The sequence below is a fragment of the Acipenser ruthenus genome, chromosome 30 (genome assembly GCF_902713425.1).
Source record: "Acipenser ruthenus chromosome 30, fAciRut3.2 maternal haplotype, whole genome shotgun sequence".
Classification (NCBI taxonomy): domain Eukaryota; kingdom Metazoa; phylum Chordata; class Actinopteri; order Acipenseriformes; family Acipenseridae; genus Acipenser; species Acipenser ruthenus.
The window spans coordinates 10,745,081-10,761,809 of NC_081218.1; the positions used below are offsets into that span (position 1 = coordinate 10,745,081).

A 16,729-nucleotide genomic window follows, 5' to 3' on the forward strand; every position below is an offset into this window, starting at 1 on the left:
ACAGCCTGTCTTGGATGATCTGCACAGGGAAAGTTTTTTATGCATTTGTATAATGTCTTGAAAGGTTTCGTAATGCTGGTATAACATGACTTGAGGACCGTCATTGATCCTGGACAGAAGTGTGCTTCTACTACAGCTGAGCAGCAGGGGACCCTGATTAACATTATCTATGTTAAGCACTTGGGTTCATTTCCCAGTCACTAACTGTTTTACCAACCAAGTTTCCTATGGGTATCAGGGGAGGTCCAACTCACTACCTCTAGCACAGAATGGGATTCAAAGCAGTGTGAGGGAAATTCAGTTTAATCTGAATTAAAAATGAAAAAGAAAAGCCAGGAAACCAAACAGCTGGTTTCAGTCCACAATTGAGAGTAACCATGAAAATACGAGGTAGAGCAAGATTAACGGATACATTAGAATTACAAAAAACTAAAATCACAATTAAAGTAGAAATGGAATGTGGATAACTGCTGGAAGCAGGTCAAGACCAGCGAGTTAGTTTTCTACCCATATCTTCACAATGCAGTGCCTTAAAAGATCCACTGGATGGGAGTCTTGCCACAGCACTGATAATTTCTTCCATTTTCTAGTCGTATTCAGCTTAGCCCTGCTACGCACCTGTACTCCATACACCCTGCTTTCACAGGATTCATGGCAGGTTGGATTTCAGAAAGCACATTGTTAAGAGAAAGTAACAGTAAAACTTGATTACAGCTAACTAAAGGTGGGCACATTTACCTGTAACATCTTTATCATATTTTAGAAATGCCTTATTAAGCATGTCTAAATCCTTCGGCACTAGAGGACTAGAGGAGTGGAGCGGCTGTGTTTACCGACGCCTTTCTCATTGTTTTTATGCACTTTCTGGCAGCTGGAAGAGATTTTTTTTTTTTTAAACTTTCCACTGTCTCTGTGCCAGCATACCACTTAAAGCTAGGGTTGGGCTCAATTCCATTGCTAACACAGCAAACAACATCACAGTAGATTTCAATGCCACCTGTCATTGGTCAGGACAAAAACTCAAGGATCATATGTCACATATTGACCCACTATAACTCATTTGATATATATATATATATTTTTTTTTAAAGAATTTTATTAAAGCAGTACAGAGAAAAATAAATACAAAGATTCCACAAAAGCAAAGTGACAATTCAGTGAAAAATTCAGTGAAAGGCTAAATATCCAAGATCCCTTAGTGGAGATTTCAAATGCCCTTAGCCAGTGGTTGTACCCTTCCACCCTTCCTCCCTCCCCCCGTTCACAAACAGAATGAGGCACACTTGATCTGTTTGTTTGATATGAATTACGGCACAGTGCATTAGGTTGGCATGTGATGTACAGGGATATTGGATATTGAGCCAACAAGAATACAATTCAAATTGAAAAACTCTTTTCACAATCTTTCAAGAATAGTGTTCCTATACAACTCCAAGAATGTATACAACACATTTAAATAATATATAGCTATGAAGTTAGTAAATAAACTCCTCGCTTCTTTCCATATCAAAACTTGTGGCTCGGGACTCCACTTTTTTTTTTTTTTATCAACGTTGAATTCTGTAAGAACCTGGTCACTGAAACATTCACATATTTTGCTACCACAACTTTTTGCAAAACAAGCAGAAAACATTTTTTGTGTGTCTGCGACTTTTGGGCCTGATTTTTAAAACTTTGTAAGTGTATTTTAAAGTACATTTAAGCACTTCTAGCAAATTACTGAAGCACAGATTTGCTGTTGCATTTCAACGTAACACAGTTTTGCTCGGTGTAATTAAGCTATTTCCTGTAAATTACAAAGGTTTGAATAAATCAGGCCCATAATATGGACACAAAGATGTTTTTGTTAAATACAAGCTATGCGTGAAAGTCTTACACATGGAAGAGCAACACCAATATGAAGTGTTCCACCAAACTGAGACAGTAAAGCTTCTTCCATGCACATTATTCTGCAACATTGCGTCCTGTTACCTACAGAATGGAAATGCAGAAATTCAACAGAACCCAGCTAGAATTTAGTGCACTAACCCTTATTGTGGATTAGAGATTACAAATTATCTTGCATACTAACATTTTAAAACACATTTAAGGCTTTTTTTTTTTTTTTTTTTTTTTTTTGTAAATCTAAAATTTCCAGTTCACAGGCTTACAAACAATCTCTGACTTGCACAATCTTATATTTATATAAATATTAACACAGACCCATTATATTCCCTCATACTGAGAAAGTGCCAACGTAACAGTTTAATATTGGGTTATCACTGGTGAGAAACAGACATGTTCACAGTTCTGATTAAATGGTGTATCATCACATTTGTTTTATTTTTTATTAATGTTTATCTTACACAGACTGTTTATACCAACCGTAATGCAAGTACAGTGGTAAATAGCCTATGTTTGCCTGCCTGTAAACCAACAGGCTTAAAATGATCTTGATTTCACTACATGAACCTTGTGGGTCTCTCTTGTGATTTGAGGGTTAACAGATCACCCCTTAGGGGAACGCATCAGCAGGATTAATAAAGAGAAGGTACGGCAGAATTAGGATATACCGCTGTTTCGATAATTTACAGCAAATAGACACCCCCTAGCTTTTTAATGGTTTCTAAAACAGTCCATCTACTGTCAGCACTAACAGAACAACAAACATAAATAAATTAAAGGATTTCAGTTCCCTGATAAGTAGCTAGTTTTCTATAAAGGGTCTTCGGTGTCGAGGGAAAAGCATTAAAAAAAACAACACTCCAATTAAATCTTTGGTAGGTGTGCTGTGGATGATCAAGTCTAAGTAAAAAATCTCTTTTTTTTTTTTAAATCAATGTGATAGAGATGCTCGTAACCTGAACAGTTTTAGTCTTGACACTCCACACTAAAAATAATAATAAATTATTGCCAGTGTTGGCATATAAAATTAAATACAGAGCTACTGAGCTTATTAAGCAAATCATGTCTGTGCAGATGTAGATCTGCTGCATGCACATGTTCTAGTAGCATTACTAATCACAGTTGTTGAAGCGCAAAGCTACAAAACATTTCCTACAGTGTGTCCAATTATTATTCTACCCCTGATTTTCTCCCAATTTGGAATGCCCAATCGCTTTTCCCCTCACCACAGCCAGGGCCGGATTAACGGCAGGTTAGGTAACTGCCTAGGGCCCAAACTCGGGGGGGGGGGGGGGGTAGTGATCAGGTGCAAGGTTTTTTTTTTTTGTTTTTTTTTTAAAAAGCACATAGAGATAATTATGTCTAAAGTGGAATAACTGACGTTCGAACTGAGGCACAATGTTCAGGTTCTATATTTTTAAATCAAGTTGGACTGACCCGGTACTTGCTTGTAAAGTGCACAGATGCAGAGAGGAGACAGAAGGAAGTTCTGACGACTCTGTTTTTTTGACAGTGTGCGTGTGACTAATAATAATAATAATAATAATAATAATAATAATAATAATAATAATAATAATAATATAGCAAACGATATATCTTTCGGGGGCAGCAAAGCACAAAAAAAAAAAGAAACAGGAAGAAGAGAAGTCCAGATGGCAAAGGGGGCATTAGAACGTTTTCTGCAAATTGGAAATTCAGCACCATCGTCTTCTTACTTGTCAAATGCAGAAAGCCCTGAACCGCCGAAAACCTCAACCCCGGCAGTTAAGGATTCTCTGCCAGCTGAACTACCGGAGGTCTCACTTGACCAACAAACTGAAGCTGAGCAACTTTACAGTCCAGATAGAGCCATAGCCACCTACTCGGATGATCCTGCCGCGTGAATATCAAAATCGATGAAAAACTGCAGGACTATTTTTCATTAACGCAGCCAAGCCAAAACATCTGCAATTTCTCTGCTTTGATGCGCAGGTATGGAACAACAAACCGGTGCCTGGCGAAGGAACAATTTTATCGTAGAAAACAAAATGGTGAAGTACTAATCGAGAGAATGGTTAGTATACTCTCCTTCTACTGGACTTGTATATTGTTGTATGCAAATTGTTTTCAAAGAAAGATTCTTCTGTCAAATCAGGATTCAATGAGTAAAAAAATTGCAGCAGTCGCTTATGCGAACATGAAAACTCAACAGACCATCGCACTGCTGTGTTTCGTCTCGCTTCACGCATAGATATTAATGCACGTAATCAGTTAAATGTGGAGCGAACATACTGGCGCTACTTATACTGTACAGTTTCTAGCTGCACAGGGTCTTCCTTTCCGTGTAACTTTTTGGGATGCCTAGAATTAATCGGTCGCTTTGAGCCGCTTCTGTCAGAGCATCTCGCAAAACATGGAAACGCTGGCAAAGGAATTCCTAATTACTTGTCTTCTACAATTTGTGACGAATTCACACAGTTGATGTCTGATAAAGTTCTCAGTTCCATTGTCAACAAAATTAAAAAGTTGCAAGTATTATTCTATTATTGTGGATTCTACTCCTGATTTAGCTCACATCGACCAGCTTACCTTGATAATCGGGTACGTGCAACAGAACAGCAAACCTATCGATCGTTTATTGAGATGTATACCTATTCATGGCCATACTGCTGAACACCTGGAGAGAAACGTCACATCGTTGCTGCAAGAATCTGACATTGGTATCGAGGACTGTCGCGGTCAGAGCTATGACAATGCTAGCAACATGTCTGGGAAACATTCAGGACTTCATGCAAGAATTAAAAATTAAAACCCTCTTGCTGATTATGTTCTGTGTTCTGCGCATTCGCGGAGTTTGGTTGGTTCGTGTGCTGCGGAATGCTGCTTGACGGCAGTTTCATTTTTTGGCTTTATTCAAAGTCTTCACAACTTTTTCTCTGCTTCAACCCGTCGCTGGAAGATTCTTAGATCACAGCTTGAAACGTGTAATGAATGTCTCGCTCTGAAAAGTCTGCCTACAACTAGATGGTCTGCAAGAGCTGATGCAACGAAGGCTTCACGATTGGGCTACAAAGCCATTCAGGATGCTTTGACTGAAATATTTGTTGACAATGACAACACAAGAGCATCTTAACATGAAGCCTGCCAATTAAGAGCTGCGATGGCCAGTCTGGAAACAGCAGTTATGCCTGTTGTGTGAGATTTTATTCTTCAAAAGACTCAAAGCTACTAGTAAAGCACTTCAACAAGTACAAATAGATCTGTGTTCGTTTCCCATTTCGTACGACTCGCTTCTTGGTTTTATCGGACAGGTCAGAAATGACTTTCAAACCTACGAAACAGAGTCAAAAAGACTTTTGGATACTGAAGTGTACAAAAGCAGACTCACAACGGAGTAAGACAAAGAAATGAAAGTTTGGGGTATCAGCAACCTTTCGGGACGAGAAGCGTTTATTGTTGAAACGCATTATTCCATCTGTGACTGCCTAACTGCGAAGATGCAAAGAAGCCTACAAAGAATTAGAAGAACAGAGAAGCAGCCCTACAGGAGGGTTTACTTGCTCTGAGCTCACCAGGTGCCTGGCCAGCAGTGTTCCGTGTAAGAATCTGTTTCCCATAGGCACCAGACAGTAAAATTAACACAAAACAGCCAGCCCTTACCTACAGTAAAAAACTAACAGTCGCAATTGCAGTGCAGAGGGGAAAGGCAGAAACATATACTCCATCAGTTAAGTACACCAGTCAATCACATGTGCAATTAACAAGAACTAAGAAATCTGGATGGATTTTTTTTGTATTTATCTCCATTATACATTTGCAGATGCTACCAAATGTACGGGCTACTTAAACGATTTATTTCAAACTTCAGCCCCTACCTATTGCTGAAAGACAGAGGTGCACACAATTTAATTTGTAGTGAATAAATAAATAAAAATCAGTGTCTGTATTGATGCACACCACTGGAGAGAATCCTTTTCAGCCGAACAGCATTGATTTAATAAACAGCAGCAGTGCGAGGAGAAGAGGATTTCCTGCAAAACACAACAAACACAAAACAGACATTAAAACACTTTCAATGTACAATCCAGTTATATACTCTAGTGGAAAATGTACCCAAGTTGCAATTCAAATAAACCTTGAATGGATGCTGCATACTCAGTTTCACTGAAATTAGACTTATGCAAGCCTATGCTGGTTTACCCATCTGCCTCTAGAAAATAAATCTTATACCTGTTTGTCTACGCATTACAAACAAAGCAGACCAGTAGTGTTGAGAGGGTTAATAGGAGTATTAGTACAAGCTAAGATAGGAAACTTAGCTTGGAAAGAACACATTGGGGTCCATTTTTGCAGCAGAAGATATAAACACCCATATAAATCTGTAAAATACACTCAGACATGGAAATGTTTATATTTTATGTTAATAAAGCAGGATTAATATATGCATTAAACGATGGCAGTGTTTGGATCTGACGCTGGTTAGATGATCAAGATAGACCCCAAACTGTGTTCCAGTTGGGGTCCTCACTATTTCTATTTTTGTTTTGTTATTCAGTACATGTATGAATAATAATACTCTGCAGCAAAACTGAGAGGTTCACTAACTTAGGAGCAGATCTCAACCCAAAACAAACGAATTGCTGTACATGAGCAAATAAAATAAACACTGTGGGCTGTGGCTCCTACAGTGATACAACATTCATTTCTCTCTTTTGAATCTGCATACATTAAAATGCACTTACTTGCATGGGTTTAATATTATACCCTCATTGTAAGTTTAGCAGCTTTCTCTAGAGCCATGGCTAGACTTATCTGCTGCAGAACAGTTAATGAAAGAAGCCCTGATTTGTATTTACAAATTATACACGTCTGGGAAAGTAGTTTGTTTTGAACTATAACTTTATGCTACTGCTTTAAATACATTTGTTTCGTGATGGACTATCCCTGGATGGATCAGTCTGCTTTGAAAGTTTCCACAGCAAATAGAAACAAAAAAAAAAAAACTCACAAACTAAAGGCTTGCAAAAAAAGACAGGAGTGATTCTGCAAGCAAAAAGAAACACTACAGAAGGATGGATGCATAATCAGATACCTGTTTAAACTCAAATCAGAATTCATGTTTTGTTGCTCATCGTTAACAGCCAACTTCATTTCATATTTTTCTGCAGTGTAGTATGAGCTAGATGTTGAAAATAAATGGTTTACAAGTCAAGAATAAAAAATAATCAAAAAGATAATTGATCAACAAGCACTAGATGAAATGTAAATACACATTATTGCAATTTCACAAAAACACCAACACACAAGAGCTATGATAAAGAGTGTTAGTTAGTTAATTAATTAATTAATTAATTAATTAATTAATTAATTGCTTTAATTGGAATTTGTAATCCGAGTGGTTCTGGGTTGTGTTGCTCCAATACAGAGTTCTGTCTTTTCTCTAAATCTGCTTTACCTGGCTTTGATCTTATCTAGAGAATCTCAAGTGTATGAGAGAATGGCTGGGTTTCCATGCAGCTTAGAAACTCAAAATTCCCTCTCCATTGTCGAGAGAATGTGACGTAGCAGCACTCACCATGCACAGTCCTCACGCTATAGGAAGTGAGCAGCCAAACCATGGTACGGCTTGAAAGGGGGAGTAAAATCGCCTTCTCACGCTAAAAAGCTGCTCAAATTCACCAAAAACAAGTTGTTTTTTTTTTGTTGTTTTTTTTTTGCATGGAAGCATGTTCAAAAGCCATACCTTATGTTCACGAGAATTCAGACAAGCTCTTTGACCAAATAGGAAAAAATAAGCAAACAGTACGAGGGATTTAGAGACCTCTTCATTCAGTATTTATTTTATGTGACACCACTTAACGATTCAAATTACTGCCATTTGACTCAATTATTCAGCTTTATAGTTTAGTTCTTTTATAAGCAAGGTTTAAAAAAAAACACTGAAGCTACTACACATTTAAAAAATACATAAATAAACTATGACCTTTGCAAAGAACAAAGATATTTTATTTCATCCTTTACACTTTTGTCCCTTTTGCTCTTATCTGCCCCCTATTTTACTGCATTTAATCCTGTACTTCAGAATACTGTAATCTGCCAAGTGTTTAACCTGTAGTACTTTGTATTTAATCGCATCCTGATGTAACTATCACTATTTAATCATATCCTGATGTAACTATCACTATTATCTGCTGTATTATTGAATTGTGGTTTGTCACACTTGTACTTTGCTTGAACAAAAGTTATTGTATTTCTTGCTCTTATTGTATTACTTGTATTGTAACACCTGAAATGTATTTGCTTACAATTGTAAGTCGCCCTGGATAAGGGCGTCTGCTAAGAAATAAATAATAATAATAATAATTAGCAAAAGATGCAATTCATTGTACAGTAGCCTTACGTAGCACCTGGTACCTACCTAGCACAAATAAGTCACGTTGTTTGTACCCCAAAATGTATTAAAATTAGCATAGCTGGGAATTGGTGCCAGTGGTCTCCAGTATTATTGCTGTGGGCTACCGACAGCACCAGGCTTGAGCAAGCACCTAGAGGTCTTAAACCGAATTCATTGAACAAGATTTGTTTAAAAAAAAAAAAAAAAAAACCAAACACAAGACCTGTTGGTTGCACAATTTTGTTCAAAAAGAGAAATACAGGGCTTAACATCAGCTTGTTGCAAGACTTACATAACATAGTTATTTGGGGATTTCGGATTTTCCATGGAAGCCCCACCAATGTGACCTTTCAACTCTGCCAGACCCACTGACCCTACATGTTTATGGACAGACAGTAGGGGGCCCTGCAGAGCTCACATGCTGTGTGGTCACAGGATTTGAACAGGATGAGGGAGGGGGCTCTGTCCCAGCATTTAGGATTCTCCAGACAAGCTCAAAGGCAGGTAAATAAACACGTATTTTAAATTAGTTTGAGACAGCCATTTAAAAATACTGTAGCTGGCTCCAAGATTGAAACATTTTGGGTAGTGGCTAGGTTTACATTAAAGACGTTCCCCGGTATCTAACCTGCATAGGTACTCAACCACTTAATAATAATAGTGTGTTTTTTCTACATCATAGATGTCTAGTTTCGTTTGTAAAGTAGGTCAAATATATTGCAAATTAAATCATCTTGGCTTTCAGATACTGTATACCAGGAAACTTAATATATACATTGGATATTGTGTGGTGTGGAGTAGTGGTTAGGGCTCTGGACTCTTGACCGGAGGGTCGTGGGTTCAATCCCAGGTGGGGGACATTGCTCCTGTACCCTTGAGCAAGGTACTTTACCTAGATTGCTCCAGTAAAAACCCAACTGTACAAATGGGTAATTGTATGTAAAAATAATGTGATATCTTGTAACAATTGTTAAGTTTTCCTGGATAAGGGCGTCTACTAAGAAATAAATAATAATATTTGATTTAACAAGTTAACATTTAGTTAGACATTGGAATAAAGCAAGCATTCATTTGCAGCGTACAGCAGATAGAAGATGATGCCACAGCCGACCATACACCCTCAAATCCAATTAAACAAAATGTAATGCATCAAAGCATCAGGTATGCAGGAAACCCAATTCCAAAAATAAATCAAAACAGAACATAAACTCAAAATCTACTTCATTCAATTCTTAATGCAGTTCACTTTATGTTTCACTCCAGTGAACGGACACTTAATTAATCCTATAAAATGAAATACAAAAATCTTATACCTGTTTGTCTACGTTGCTACACACATTGACAATCTTTCTTGGGGGGGGGGGGGGGGGGGGGGGGGGTGTTGAGAGGGTTAATAGGAATATTAGTACAAGCTAAGATAGGAAACTTATCCAAGGCTAGAAAACACAATGGGGTTCATTTTTCCAGCAGAAGATATAAACACCCATATAAAATCTGTAAAAAACACTCAGGATATGGAAATGTTTATATTTTATGTTAATAAAGCAGGATTAATATGTACATTAAACGATGGCAGTGTTTGGATCTGACGCTGGTTAGATAATCAAAATAGACCCCAAACTGTGTTTGAGAAAGCCATAGAAGCCCAACAAAGTTAATCTGCAAGAAAAACACACGAAACTGACAGACAAGACAAAACTGCATCTCCTCGTATGCCTCCCAAAAGTGGGGAAAAAAACTAGAAATAAATCAAGGTTGAACAACTATAATTAATTTTGTCTTGCCTAAAAAAGGAAAATAAAAGAAATCTTCTAGACAGAGTACAGTAAGAGAGTTCAAGGGCTTATGCATGCAAGCTCAAAAGGCCAGCAGAAGCAAGTTTACAGATACAATAATAAAACAATAAAATAAAGACAACAAAAAATAAACTGTTTGGTCTCACCCTTTACTATTTTTGAAAAACCAGAAACCGACTGCAACAGTAACAGCAACAGCAGCAATCAGTAGACCAACGATAACATAAATGAACCCTTCAAGAAAGCAAAAAAAAAAAGAAGATTGTCAAGTCAAAATGATCAGAGCAACAGGACTGAATAATGTTCACAATCTCAAATTCAATATGCTGAAGACGAATTATGACAAAACTTTTTAACAACAAATGTTTCATTGCTCATCCATGGTTTCACATTTTGCTGAAGTGAGGCTGGTCTACTGCAGGACTATGAAAGTCAAGACCCACAATATCTCTGTGCCTGGCCTAGGTCTTTAAAAGTAACAGGCTAGTGAATTAACACTAAAAATAAAAGGGTCTCTTTTTAACTATTTTCAATTCAATATTCTGAAACCATTTTTATAATTGGTCTAATTTAGTCGAGTGGCTTGTGATCAGCACAGAACAGATTAAGCGGTTGGTGCTTAATAATAGAGGCACTGGGGTAGTTGTTGTGGTTGAGTATCACAGATCTACAGGAAGGTATTGTAAAAACTACATGACAAGCACCACGTGTACAGTACAGACCGTTAATTCAGGTTTATACAAGACTAATAATGATTTAACAAATAATGTAACATAGATGGTTATCAATAAATACATAATTTATACATAATGTCTCTGTATTCTTGTCAAATCAGCTGCGCAGTGAAACATGTCGGAATAGCCCACGACGTACAGCTTCCAACATCCAGTACGACCGATTCAATTTCATTGACTTTGTTTTATGAACAAATTCCTATTATATATATATATATATAAAAAGGAAGCAAAAACAAAGAGCAAGGGTTATAATAGAAGTGGAATAGCACAGCTGAATAATTATTAGTAAACATAACTGCAGTAAAACAGAGATCAGAAACATCAGCATTGATTTCATGGACAGTAGTTAAAACAATGCATCAGGGGAACTGTTCATTTTCACTGGATGACAATTCAATGTCGGGCTCATGACTGCTTGTATGGGTATGGCGAGAGGTGATCAAGGAAGCCATGTCTGCCGGTCCACCCCTAATAGTTTCTCCATGGCTACATGCACAATTCCTATTTGTAATGTAAATCTACAGCCTGTGATAACTGGGATCAGCAGATTTAGAGGGGGGGTGGGGGGTGGGGGGGGGTGTTAATAATGGTTAAACACATTACCTGGAGAGGGTGTTGGAGGCACTTCTGTGGTGGTGGTTGTGGTGGTTGTTGTTGTTGTAGCGAAAATAAAATAAATACAACAATTAGGTTGATGCTTGACTGTTTAAATAGCGTTCAAATGCAAGTTCAACACATTAACATTGTATACTGAATCTCACACTGAATGTGCTACTGAACGGTGCTCCTGAAACCAAGACCCAAGCATTTCACATGAGCATGTGTTTGAAAACAAGCAGTGGAACTGCTTATAGGTTAAATGTTGTGCCTTTGAAACAAGGATTGGGTTTTAACTCATCTCTTTGGTGCAGTGTCATTCAGATCATAATTATCTTACCTGTAATGAATATTTAAAACTTATCAAAAAGGAACATTTTAGCAATGTCAAAAATAGTATTACAGATCTACAGGAAGGTATTGTTAAAACTACACACAAGCACCACGTGTACAGTACACACCGATTTAATTCAGGTTTATACAAGGCTAATACTGACTTAACAAATAATGTAACATAGATGTTATCAATAAATACATAATTCCTATATTACCTTTAATACTTTACAACAGACAATAAGAACTCTCCTGAAGGTTTGCTGGTCAGCATGATGTTTACTGTATTTCAAGTTAGTGTTTTATCTCAAAGCGTGAATGGTACTTACCTTTTTGGCAAGTCGGAAGTTCAGGTTCCCAAATTTCATTTACTCCACATGTAACAGTGTCAGTGCCATGGAGAATATACCCAGAATTACAAGCAAAGGTAATGAAATCCCCATAGTTATAATCAGGTCCAAATCCGGCTACCTTACGGCCATTTTCCACTTGAACAGAAGGGCAGCCTTTGTGATCTGTAATAACAAACAAGTAATGGTCAAACAGAATAACATTAAATGGCTGTAGCATAGATCTAGAAAATATTTAAAAGTCCGCTACAGTTTGAAATTAAAGCAACATTTTCAATGAAGAAATTAATTATATAAATATATGTTTAATTATATAAATATATGTGTGAATATTACTTTAAAATTAGAGATCTAACAAATTTAAAAAGAAGCAAAAAATGGGGACTATCGGTCATACTGAAACCAAAAAATCACATGATTCCAAACGGTGTATTAGGGTGTATGTAAAGGTGGCTGTGTTCAGTTTGGCCAGCCTGACAGCGGGGTTAATTACAATATTATTGTATTGTTACACATTTCATCAAAACCAAGGATGGATTGTGTGCCGGTGTGTTAAAACTTACAAATACGTCTGCAAGAGGTACAGTGACATCGTTTCAAACTGAGGTTGTTTTTTTTGTGTTTGTTTTATTAAACAGTTCATTATATCTCAGTGGGGAGTGATGTGTTACGTTTGTGTGATGAGGTGGCAGCCGGGGGTCCATCAGAGATCAATCTACCCCTTCTAGAATGACACACCCCTCAAAATCACACAGTTACATCATTAAACAAAGCAATACATACCTTTACATGCTGGAGGAGCACTACTGTAGTGTCCATATTTGGTGCAAACAAGCTCCCTATTACCCACCAGAACCCCTTTATTACACTTGTAGGTAATAGATGTGCCAAACGTGACAGTTCCGAGGTGCGTTTGTGATTTCACCGTTTACAATCGATGTAGGGTTTGGACACTTAACTAGGAGAAAAAAAAAAAAAACGTTATTCCAAATATCAGCCTAATCAAAATATAATCAAAAAGAGGCTGTGTGGTCCAGTGGTTAAAGAAAGGGGCTTGTAACCAGGAGGTCTCCAAATCCCACCTCAACCACTGACTCATTGTGTGACCCTGAGCAAGTCACTTCACCTCCTTGTGCTCCGTCTTTCGGGTGAGACTTAATTGTAAGTGACTCTGCAGCTAATGCATAGTTCACACACCCTAGTCTCTCTGTAAGTCGCCTTGGATAAAGGCGTCTGCTAAATAAACAAATAATAATAATAATAATAATAATAATAATAATAATAATAATATGTGCTAAAACAATGGTTTATATCAAATGCATCTTTAATACATTAATTCACATAATCAATAAACAAACAGATAGCTAGACAGATAGATAGATAGATAGATATAGGTAATAGGTTGTACTTTGTTAGGATAAGTGTAAGTCAACATCCTCATGTCTGCAAGTTGTGCAAATACATCTTAACTCTCAACATTTCTGAGCTGTATACAGGTATAGGCATGATAATTGAATCTATTCATAATCTAATATCCATGTAAAAAGAATAAAAGTTCATTTTAATACAGGAAAACAATGACATTGATATACATATATACACAGGCCTACCGTTAAACTTTTCTTATTTAACTCTACATTAAAAACAATATAGAACTGGGTGTTGTGTTAAATACAAGCTGAATTTCACCCCCTCAAGGTGAGAGCAGCCAGTAGCCACTCTGACCTCTCGTGGAGTTCGTATCAGCTTGCACTGTACAGCATCCTATATGATACTCTATACATAGAACAATTATATTTAAAAACATTATTTCGTTTTTTTAAAAACACACAAGCCTACTTACTTTTACATATAGGAATGGCACCATCCCACCCAGTAGCGCGACAGCTTCTGACACCCTGCCCACCAACTGGAATCTAAAACAAATAAGAAACCCTAATATTATATATATATATATATATATATATATATATATATATATATATATATATATATATATATATAGACGTGCTCAAATTTGTTGGTACCCTTACAGCTCATTGAAATAATGCTTCATTCCTCCTGAAAAGTGATGAAATTAAAAGCTATTTTATCATGTATACTTGCATGCCTTTGGTATGTCATAGAATAAAGCAAAGAAGCTGTGAAAAGAGATGAATTATTGCTTATTCTACAAAGATATTCTAAAATGGCCTGGACACATTTGTTGGTACCCCTTAGAAAAGATAATAAATAATTGGATTATAGAGATATTTCAAACTAATTAGTTTCTTTAATTAGTATCACACATGTCTCCAATCTTGTAATCAGTCATTCAGCCTATTTAAATGGAGAAAAGTAGTCACTGTGCTGTTTGGTATCATTGTGTGCACCACACTGAACATGGACCAGAGAAAGCAAAGGAGAAAGTTGTCTGAGGAGATCAGGAAGAAAATAATAGACAAGCATTTTAAAGGTAAAGGCTACAAGACCATCTCCAAGCAGCTTGATGTTCCTGTGACAACAGTTGCAAATATTATTAAGAAGTTTAAGGTCCATGGAACTGTAGCCAACCTCCCTGGGCGCGGCCGCAAGAGGAAAATCGACCCCAGAGTGAAAAGAAGGATAGTGCGAATGGTAGAAAAAGAACCAAGGATAACTGCCAAAGAGATACAAGCTGAACTCCAAGGTGAAGGTACGTCAGTTTCTGATCGCACCATCCGTCGCTTTTTGAGCGAAAGTGGGCTCCATGGAAGAAGACCCAGGAGGACTCCACTTTTGACAGAAAAACATAAAAAAGCCAGACTGGAATTTGCTAAAATGCATATTGACAAGCCACAATCCTTCTGGGAGAATGTCCTTTGGACAGATGAGTCAAAACTGGAGCTTTTTGGCAAGTCACATCAGCTCTATGTTCACAGACGAAAAAATGAAGCTTTCAAAGAAAAGAACACCATATCTACAGTGAAACATGGAGGAGGCTCGGTTATGTTTTGGGGCTGCTTTGCTGCGCCTGGCACAGGGTGCCTTGAATCTGTGCAGGGCACAATGAAATCTCAAGACTATCAAGGCATTCTGGAGCGAAACGTACTGCCCAGTGTCAGAAAGCTCTGTCTCAGTCGCAGGTCATGGGTCCTCCAACAGGATAATGACCCAAAACACACAGCTGAAAGCACCCAAGAATGGATAAGAACAAAACATTGGACTATTCTGAAGTGGCCTTCTATGAGTCCTGATCTGAATCCTGTCGAACATCTATGGAAAGAGCTGAAACTTGCAGTCTGGAGAACGCACCCATCAAACCTGAGACAGCTGGAGCAGTTTGCTCAGGAAGAGTCGGCCAAACTACCTGTTAACAGGTGCAGAAGTCTCATTGAGAGCTACAGAAAACGTTTGATTGCAGTGATTGCCTCTAAAGGTTGTGCAACAAAATATTAGGTTAGCGGTCCCATCATTTTTGTCCATGCCATTTTCATTTGTTTTATTATTTACAATATTATGTTGAATAGAAAATCAAAAGCAAAGTCTGATTTCTATTAAATATGGAATAAACAATGGTGGATGCCAATTACTTTTGTCAGTTTCAAGTTATTTCAGAGAAAATTGTGCATTCTTCGTTTTTTGTGGAGGGGTACCAACAAATTTGAGCACGTCTGTATGTATATATATATATATATATATATATATATATATATATATATATATATATAGCTGCAACTACGTGGTTTATTGCCAGCTTTTAAAACAGTGTTGCTTTCAGAAATGTAGCTAAACACAGGCCACAGTAATTTTAAGCACAACTGGAGAAGATGCAAATCTTAAAGTGTAATTTACATATGAGCACCTGCACTATATCACTGATGACAGGGACATGCGTCCCCAGGACAAGAACAGTAATATTATTATAATAATAATAATACATCTCATTACTGGATTATATGCACATACTACCCCAACCTTAATAATCTTGAGCATCAACCACAATATACTCACCCTTCATCACAAACTGCATAAGCCTTGTCTCCAAAAAGAACACCCTCATCAGTATTAAAGCGTCCATTAAGTATCTCTCCTGGACTTCCACATGATCGGACTGAAAGAGAAAATACAATCAAAATCTGAAATGATTATTTTACACGACAGCATGGCGGTGCACTTTCCATTGGAAGTTTCCATCCCTGAAAACTAAATAATAACATTCTCTAAAAGCTGAAAAACAGTAGTTTAATTGTTCCCTACATTGCACACAAATGTGTATTTTTGTAAATGTTAGTATTTAGCAACACCTACACCGTAGTACTGTATCTCCATACTCATAAATACTTAGACTGAACCGAATTCCTGATTTATTTTATTAAAAACTTTCCACTTACATAATATCATTGAGACAAATAGAATTGTTTAAGAGAACAAACACCCCTTGCAGACAGTACAAATTCTTAGTAAAAATAACCTTTAGATGGTTAATAAACAGTCAGAGGCATAATCAAATGGTAATAGCTATTTTTGTGTTTAAGTAGTCCAGCAATACAAAAAGACACCATAAAAACAAATATCAAAATCATACTTACGATCACACACCAAGGTCAGATGTGACCACTGTGAACTGGTACAAGTGATTATTGGGGATCCAGCCTTCATTACATACCCACTCTGACATTTATAATTGATTGTAAATCC

At 37.1% G+C, this 16,729-nt stretch overlaps 1 protein-coding gene across 4 annotated transcripts in view; it reads right to left on the minus strand.

Moving 5' to 3' along the window:
- Positions 1 to 26: 26 nt before the first annotated feature.
- LOC117398039 (membrane cofactor protein-like) overlaps positions 27 to 16,729 on the minus strand; it is a 38,449-nt gene continuing 21,746 nt past the window's right edge. For 2 of the 4 annotated variants that reach the window (XM_059004572.1, XM_059004576.1), the window contains exons 6-9: positions 12,050 to 12,235; positions 11,394 to 11,417; positions 10,200 to 10,287; positions 27 to 7,042 (exon numbers count right to left, since the gene is read on the minus strand). In XM_059004572.1, the coding sequence (XP_058860555.1) occupies positions 6,868 to 7,042; positions 10,200 to 10,287; positions 11,394 to 11,417; positions 12,050 to 12,235 (473 nt within the window). In that variant the 3' untranslated portion in view covers positions 27 to 6,867. The remainder of the gene's footprint in view (positions 7,043 to 10,199; positions 10,288 to 11,393; positions 11,418 to 12,049; positions 12,236 to 16,729) is intronic. The other 2 variants (XM_059004573.1, XM_059004577.1) reach the window with 2 other exon arrangements.